This window comes from Nicotiana tabacum, chromosome 8 (assembly GCF_000715075.1).
Source record: "Nicotiana tabacum cultivar K326 chromosome 8, ASM71507v2, whole genome shotgun sequence".
Lineage (NCBI taxonomy): Eukaryota > Viridiplantae > Streptophyta > Magnoliopsida > Solanales > Solanaceae > Nicotiana > Nicotiana tabacum.
The window spans coordinates 176024908-176033841 of NC_134087.1; the positions used below are offsets into that span (position 1 = coordinate 176024908).

Consider the following 8934-nt stretch of genomic DNA (forward strand, 5'->3'; position numbering starts at 1 on the left):
GAAAAAGTGACTTACACTCTATTTGGATCATTGTTCCCCATTGTTTTATAATGTATTGTATTGTATCGTATCATTTTATGAATACAATGTTTGAATAGATTGTATTATTTGTTATTGTTAAATAATTTTTTGCTGTTTGGTTTGATTGTATCGTACTGTACTGTAACTGATACGTTTACTAAAATACCCTCAATTAGTTAAATGTTAAATTTATTAAAAATTATGCATAAAAATAATTTTAAAAAACAAACAGAAGAAGGCAAAACACCTTAAGAAAGTAGAACAAAGGAGCGAGACAGAAGAAGGCAAAACAAAGGAGCGCAACTAATTAGAATTGAGTTAAAAGCAAATTAAGAGAAAAAATAAAACAGAAGGCGGTAAAACACCTTTAGCGTTGGCGACAGAAGAACTAGAAAAAAATAAAGTAGATCATAGGTTGGAGATGGAGTTAAAATAGCAAAAAAGCTAAAGGGTAAAATAGAATTGTAGAGTAATAAGTTAGAGCATAATTGGAAAGAAAAATAGGAAACAATCCCACCACACCAATTCGTTGTTTCAAAAATGGGGATTTTTCATTGTTCCGGAACAATAGATTTAACAATACAATAAAATCAATTTTAATGAAACAATCAAAACAAACATTGTTTTACGATAACAATACAATACGATACAATGGGGAACATCCATCCAAACAAGCTGTTAGCCACAAAGTTACAAACTCTATAATCTCTCTCAAAGATAAACATTACTTTAAATACAATACTATTTATAATACTAATCTTTTTTTGAATGGACTAATGAAGGAAAAAGTGCCAAATAAAATGGAACGGGGGGAGAACATGAAACTTGGACACAACTTAATTATTGGGCCTCTGCTTTTTATTGGGCCTAGTAGAGCCTATTTTCTATTAAAGGAAAGGAGGCAGGAAAATTACCAGCTATGTCCATTTATAGGTAGCTCATTACAAAAATTGGCCAATTGATAAAATGTTATTGATATTAGTCAAATTAGCCAATTAGCTATTTGTAGCAAAAAATATCAAATTTTTGCTTTATTTTGAGTGAGTGTTATTAGAATAGATTGAACATAACTTAAGGAGCTTGAATCTCAGTTTTGGGATGATTTGGTGAAGTTTTGAGGTGGTTTGAATTGAAAATTCGGTAAAAACTGAACATGAAAAAAATGATATGTGTATCACACTGTGTATCATTTGTGTATCACATATGTATCATATTTGTATCTATTGTGTATCACATGTATATCCATGTATACCTGTGTGTGAGATACATGCGCGATACATGTGTCGCAGAAGACTTTTTGAATTCGATTTAATTACGAATTTTGATACGAAACCCGTCCAAATCACCTCCAATCTTACTCAAATTTTGTATATTGACTTATCTATTTATTTTCAGTGAATTTCAACTATACCCATTGAAAAAGTTCCTTTTTTGTTTAGATTTTTGGAATATTGTATATATTTTTTGTATTTCATCACGTTATTTGCTACATCATCCATAAAATTTCCTTTTTGTCTTGTATCTAGTGTTGTTAATCACGCTTAAAAATATGGAAGGTGATTTTTGTATATGATTCTTTGAGAGAAAAAGCCATATTATTTGGTTTTTCAATTTTTGTTGGCTAGTTTTGATAAGTTTATAATTAATGGCTAGAGGTTGGTAAGTTGAGATTTATTTGAGACATTTGCTTAAGTTCCCAAGGAGGCAGCCTTATCCATAACAGACAAGCCCATTTGTAAACCTCAAAACAAACAGGCTGAGCAGATAAGCTGGAATAGGAAGTTGCTCAACTTGTGATGAGGATTTTCCTTTCTAGAGGGAGGAAGAGAAGTACAAAGCAAGAGCGATGGCGGGAGCTTCCATATCTTCTTCTTGTTGGAGCTTAACTGGAAAATTCAAAACCCTTTCTCTCAATCCCTCTCACCCAAATTCTGCTGCTTTCAACCCCCTAAGCTTTTCTGCTAACACTTCGGTCAATCTATTTTCCAAAGGTACTCGGTTCATATTGAACAACCATTCGCTTTAATTAAGTGACCCTTATGATTTACAGAATTTTGCTTAAAGTTGCAGGAAATGTTTCACTGACTCCTCTGCAGCGGCCGTCACGTCGTTCAATTGTTTGTGAAGCTGCTCCAACGAAAAAAGCAGATTCAGCTGCCAAAAGGGCACGCCAAGCTGAGAAGAGGAGGATTTACAACAAAGCTCGAAAATCTGAGGTCAAAACTCGGATGAAGAAGGTATATTGCAATCCTAATTACTGATTTCTTGATAAACTTTGTTTGATTGAGCTTACTTCTGTTCGATCGCTATTGCATTTCCCCAGATTTTCCAAAATTATCTTCACGATCATATTAATCAAGTTCCCCCTCTTTAAATTTTCTCGCATAAGCTACTTATATGGGTATTGCGTGGGCATGTTGAGCTAAACTTGAACAAGTCAAATGTGTTCAATCAAAAACGATTGAGGACTCAGTTAGGTTAAGATGGGTTGGTTAATTTCGAATGACAAGACTAGAATGAGACACACAGCATATACTGGAATAGGAAACAAAGAAAAAAATCACTGCTAGTAAGTAATGACATGTCAAGGTCCTTGTCTCTGGCTATGAAGCTAATCTCTTGTTTAATATTTTTGAAAAGTCCGTATACTGTGATCATACAGTCAACACTTGAGGTCAACTCTTATGTGTTGCACCCCTTGCATTTGCAACTCGGAAAAAATAGTGTTTAGGATCAAAAGTGGAGATTTTCCGGAAAGACTTGACAATTGCTTTGAGAAAAAGTTATTGCTACATGACAACCTGCTTATCTGCATATTAAAGGTATGTTTTCCTGTTTCAGGTTTTGGAAGAATTGGACATGCTGAGGAAGAAACCAGATGCACAGCCAGAGGAAGTTCTTACTATCGAGAAGTTGATTGCAGAAGCATATTCAGTAATTGATAAAGCAGTCAAAGTAGGAACGCTTCACAGGAACACAGGAGCAAGAAGAAAATCACGTCTTGCAAGAAGAAAGAAAGCAGTTGAGATCCATCACGGCTGGTATGTACCATCTCCAGCCGCTGAACCTGCTTCTGCAGCAACAGTTTAATCTATTCCTTGTTGAATGTAAACCACTGGCACCTTGAGTAAGATATATGAATTATTTTATTATTACTCCACCTTGTTTGTGCAATTACTATCCTTTTCTGTTGTAGCACTGCAATGGCAATGCGCTTTTATGTGTTAAGACACCTGATTTATACGTGTTCTTTTCCCATATAATGTTGGATAGAAGAGAACGGAAGAGTGATGAACCCAAAAAAGGGGAAAAAGAAGGGGACATGTGGAGACTAGTGCATCTGTTCCAGATATACTTGTTGTATTGATGTTTTGATGGCACTGCAAAATACGAGCAGAATATGCCTATACACAGTAGTGTCAACAACAAAGAATGTGCTTTCGAAATTGATTAGTGGTCTTCATAATGTTTTAGCTGATTATATTCAAGGGGTTTAGAGAAGTTCTAGTGAGATTTACACACTCGCCAACTCAACGCAGATTTACCAAAGTAAGCAGAGACGTCTTGTTAGACAATTTCTACAGGATGTAGGGCGGTAAGCTGATGCCTTCAGTGGACAAAGGTTATAGATGAGAAATTCCTTGAGCAAATGGAACTCGTTTCACAGATAGAGAAGCCAACTATATTAGTCACATAGCTGAGTGTCTGAAACAAAACCAATGGGCAATAAATTTGTCTGTGCCGCTGCATATAATAAGCTGATGAGGCTTCTTTGCTTTAGCAAATACATCAAAAGAGATGCCTCAAAGATTCTTAATTGATGTTTACATTCTTATGAAAGCAAAGAGGATATCATACAAAACTAGCTCTAGTGCACCATTCACGGATCACCTACCCTTTTTCATTCTTATTCAACTTCTCATTCTTCTGTTTCCTAAACCTCTTTCATTGTCCCATAAATTTCTTGCAGCATCCTCCAGAATTTTGTCCTTGCTCCAAGCACCAACCCGTAAATGTCATCTCATTGAGATGATCCAATCTGTCATCTTATCTTCCACTGTTGATATGACCACGAATCATGTAAGGTGAACAAGATTGTTTATTCTGCTTCCTCCACAATTATCGAGTTGAAAGGGGGACAAGTGAACCACAGGACATTGTTCAGTGAACCCACAATCCACATTACCAGTTCTGCAACTCAAGGCAGTTAACCAGCAAATGCTACTTTTAGCCCCAATCACTTCTCCAGCTCCGGGCAGGTAAAACTTGCTGAGCAGTTTTCTCAAAGAATATAACTTCCAAATTGAAGACTAATATGGACGAGCATTGGTTATAATATGAAAAGATTGGAAAAATAATGCTATCAAGCTTTTATATCTCCAAGTTTGTTTCTTAGGGATACCTATATGAGAGTGTAGAAAACTTGTTACACACAAAAAGTTCACTCCAAATTATCACCATCCAATTAATTGCTTAATTATAACATGATTGCATTAACACGCAGTGATCAGATACCCTGATTTCTCGATTTGCTATATTCTGGAAAACATTCTAAGTGCCTTTGTCATCATTCTAAAGCAAGCCAATAGCATGTCAAGCAAGATTATAATAGTAATAATTATTGTAGCATGCATTACCTAGTGTTCTCATTACTCCTTCCCTTTTTTGTCATTTCCTTCTTCTCCAACTCTTTTCTTTTCTCCTTTAGCTTGATGTTCATGGCATCCACTAACAAATTTGTCCTTGGCTCTGGCACCATACTCTTTGATATCATCTCATTGAAATAACACAAAGCATCCTCTAATCTTCCCCTTTCAAAAAGACCATGAATCATAATTGTATACGATCGTTGATCAGGTCCTAGTCCACTCTTCTCCATCTCATCCCATGTACTCTTTACTCTTTCTTGATTATCCCAGCTCATAAACAACCTTAACAGCAAATTATAGGTATCCCCAAGCATTTTACATCCATTTTTATTCATCCTTTCCAAAATCCCAATAGCTTCCTCAGGTGTCTTGGCGGAATTTAACAAGTAACCATAAGTTCTAGCATTTGGCAAACAACCGTCTCCCTTCGTTTCCATCTCGTCTAAAAGCTCAAAAACCTTCTCCATCCTCCTGATCTTACATAAATGCTTGATCAACGAATTATAAGTGGCAACATCAGGTAAACAATCTCTTTCATTCATTTCACGGAAAATCTCTAAAGCTTCAGGAATTCTCTTCTTGAAACACAATCCATCAATAATAGAATTGCAAATTGCCAAATCCGGCTTACACCCTTTCTCCCACATTGTCTGAAACAACTTCACTGCAGTGCTTATTTTCCCTGATTTGCATAGAGAATTGATGAATATCCCATACGTAAACTTATCCGGCTTACACTTTGAAGTCACAATATCATTCCAAAACCTCTTTGCCTCACGTAAACTCCCCAAAACACACCATCCATTCAGAATGATATTACGCGTCTTTATATCATGCTTGAACTCATTTTTCTTATTGTGAAACAAGAATTCAGCAGCTTCAACGTGCTTGAATCGACACAAACATACGAGAAGCGTCTGAAAAGCAATAAGATCAAGCTCCAAACCCAAATCTTTCCTCTTATAGAAAAACTCTATTGCATCTTCAACTTTATGGGCTGCAGCATATCTATTAATCGCAATGCCATAAGTTCTTTCATTAACTAATCCTCTCTTAGACATTTCGTCGAGCACTTGGTTGAGTTCATCAAAACGCCTCATTCGCCCAAGTATATCAAGAATTTCATTGAAAGATCCAGTCTTTGGTGAATACCCACCTGCTAATACCCATTTGAAGAACGTAAAAGCTGGTTTCCAATCAGAACGGTGCCGTTTAAGCACGTCAAGAATGAAATCTTCAGATAGTGTAAAGTTGCATTGGCTGAGGGATTGAAATATGTCACTCACTGATTTTTGTGCTTCAATCTTGAGAAGGGTCTGCACTTTCAATGCGGCGTTCTCCTCACAAGCATTGGCAGCGAAGTCGTCGGATTTTGTGTGCGTTTGGCGATGATAGTTTTGTATGGGGAGGGGAAAGAGAGGCGTTGTTTTGTTTGTTAATAGATATATGGGTTGAAAACTGCATAAACTGTAAATTTTCCGGTAGGGTTGTTTAGTTGACATTGGTAATCAGAAAGTGAATGCCGAATACGAGATGCTAGCTGAAAAAATTGCTACTCTAGGATGAATTTTCCGGCGGGAGCACTGGGGGGGGGGGGGGGGTGGAGTAATGGAATGAAGAGCAAATGCAAAAGATGTAGGACCCGCTTGTCCATACATTTTTTTTCTTTTTTTAAAAAACGTGTTTGCGTACGAAGTTTTACACGCTTTTGGAAATTTTTTGGAAAATGAATTTTTCAAAATCACTTTTTTAAAGTTTTTTCTAAAAAAAAATTCACACTCATAAAACTATAATATTTTCTAATTCTAATAGTACTATTTTTTAACTTAACTCCAAATATTAGTATTTTTTTTTAAAATACAATTTTTATGTCCAAACGCCTAAGTAGTGTCACACGTTAGAGTCCTCTTAATACGATTGCCATTTTATTTTTTATTTTTATACTTGGTACAGTTTAATTCAAGTGTACATAAGAAGAAAATGGATGTTTCATACTGCCAACAAAATTTCGCAAGCAGACATTCTTTTTTGGGTAATTTCTAGTATGCTTACTCAACTTTTATTTTGTTGAATCAAACATCACTTAAATTTACGCAGATACTCAAATAAAATAGTTACTCAATTTTGGGGGGAAAAATGATAAAATGGTCTCTTATGTTTGAAGGTAGGTTCAAAATAGTTTTTAAAGTATGTACTTAGCAGTTTTGATCCAAAAATATCATTCTTTTAAATCCGAACTAAGCCTTCGTAATTCGATTTTCTTTTTTCGACTTTAAGGTTTATTCATTTTTTATTTAAGATAAATTCGAAATTGTTCGAATTGTGTAACCATCAATTAGTGACATTGGTTAGCGGCCTAAAACGATTTGATTATAATTCAATTTGTGAGGATCATAAGTAAAAAGTTCATATTCTTCGGTCATTAATAAACAATTTGCTGGACAATACTCAACGCAATTACCACAAAATATACAAATTTAAAAATGAATAAGTTTGCCAAAAGTTAATACTTTAGGTCTCCACAAATATTTAACAATTTATATTCATTAAATTTGATAGAAACTAGAGAACATTTGGAAAGAAGACCTCCTCAACACTTGAATTGGTCAAGTGACCTCTCATTTTCTTTCTCAATTTCTTTGGGTTGAAAAACGGTTAAATGAGTGGGGTTAGGGTGGATGGGGCCTTTTTAACATTGTAAAAACTTGTGGATCACCTATAAAGTTTGAAAAACACAAATTTTCTCTCATTTTTCCGCCAAATTTCTCTCTAATCTCTCTACTCTCTCTTCTCTCTATCACTCAACCACATCGATCAAGGTGGTTTCCGGCGAGAAGGGACAAGAATCAAGCTTCGATTTTAGGTGTAATCGTCTCTATAGACCCATCAAGCACCGTATTAAAGCTCAGAACGCGTCAATTTTGGTAAATCCTAAATTCTTCTTTTTTCGTTTCTTACATTTTTTATTTTGGATTTTATAGAGTGATTCGTTCATGTGCATGTTCAAGATCGATTGGGTTGTGTATAACTATATCTTATATGGCTTGGGTAGTGATTTTGCTTCTTGGACTATCTTTGTGGTCTGTATTTTAGAATTTCGTCGGAACTGGTGACCTAATGTTTATTGAGAAACTTGTGGTCGATTGTTTTCTGGTCATAGATGTTTGTCGTAATTGGGGCTTATTTTTCTTATTCTGATCATAAGTTTGAAATTATTAAATGTGACATTGCATATTTGCATGTAGGTAACATAAGGAGGAAATCAATTACTAAGAAGCATATTCCTTTGACAAAGCCTTCACAGCCTTCAAAGCTTTCAAACAAGAAAGGAAATACAAAAAAAGAAGCATCGCCAAGTAAAGCAATTGTTGAGCCTTCAAAAATTACTGCTAGAAAATAAAATGTAGATACTTCTAAAGCTTCCCGTGGTAAAGGAAATGCTGAGATTTCTAAGCATGATAAGAGCAAAAAGAACATAGAGCCATCAAAGCCTATCGGTAAAAAAACAAGATTAATGTCTAGATTAGTTGACGAGGACATACATGTTAGTAAAAAATCTGTTTCAAGGAGGTTAGCATTAGAGGGTATTGATAAGGAGGAGGAAGAAGGTGTGGACATAAATGCAACACAAACTCAAATGGAAGAACGGGTTTCTAAAAAAATAATTATCGCAGAAGAAAAGGACAGTGATGATGAAGCTTTAAGTGTGGAGAATGATGAAAATGGTAATGATGTTGCTCCGGAGGCTGATGAAGATGTTGAAGAAGAAAAAGTAGCAGAAGAAGAAGAAGATGATGATAATGATGATGATGATGATGATGATAGAAGAAGAAGAAGAAGAAGAAGAAGAAGAAGAAGAAGAAGAAGAAGAAGAAGAAGAAGAAGAAGAAGAAGAAGAAGAAGAAGAAGAAGATGATGATGATGATGATGATGATGATGAACAACTTGAAGATGGTGTAGATGGATTGGAAAGTGAAACACATGCAGCAGTTGAAGGTGACCAGGATGCTCTATTTGTAAGGGCCATCAACGCATCCAAATACAAATTCAAGACTTCTATAAGAAAACATAGACGTTTTCCGACCAAGATAAGTGTGAAGTTTAGGATCAATATATGCCATGAGTTCAAGGATAAACTTAGAACAATTAAATTGATGGAAAAGTTTAATAGTAGTTCTTTTGGACAGTTTGCAAAACTTTCAGAGCATTGGACACAGTTTAATGGACAACTTGTCAACTCCCTACTGATCCACCAAATTTATTG

At 35.3% G+C, this 8934-nt stretch overlaps 2 protein-coding genes across 3 annotated transcripts; one reads left to right on the plus strand and one right to left on the minus strand.

Annotated features, from left to right (window-relative positions):
* Nucleotides 1-1773: 1773 nt before the first annotated feature.
* On the plus strand, nucleotides 1774-3181 carry LOC107812357 (small ribosomal subunit protein bS20c). 2 transcript variants are annotated; one of them, XM_016637428.2, is made up of 3 exons: nucleotides 1774-2012; nucleotides 2092-2258; nucleotides 2863-3181. In XM_016637428.2, the coding sequence occupies exons 1-3, from the start codon at nucleotides 1868-1870 to the stop codon at nucleotides 3109-3111; spliced, it is 561 nt and encodes a 186-aa protein (XP_016492914.1). In that variant the 5' UTR covers nucleotides 1774-1867; the 3' UTR covers nucleotides 3112-3181. The 2 variants fall into 2 exon arrangements, with proteins under 2 accessions (XP_016492914.1, XP_016492909.1); XM_016637423.2 differs by having other exon boundaries at nucleotides 1776-2012; nucleotides 2086-2258.
* Nucleotides 3182-4505: 1324 nt separating this feature from the next.
* On the minus strand, nucleotides 4506-6254 carry LOC107812350 (putative pentatricopeptide repeat-containing protein At3g15200). Its single transcript, XM_016637412.2, has one exon. It carries the CDS (start codon nucleotides 6170-6172, stop codon nucleotides 4655-4657), a length of 1518 nt encoding a protein of 505 aa, XP_016492898.1. The 5' UTR covers nucleotides 6173-6254; the 3' UTR covers nucleotides 4506-4654.
* Between the last annotated feature and the right edge of the window lie 2680 nt (nucleotides 6255-8934).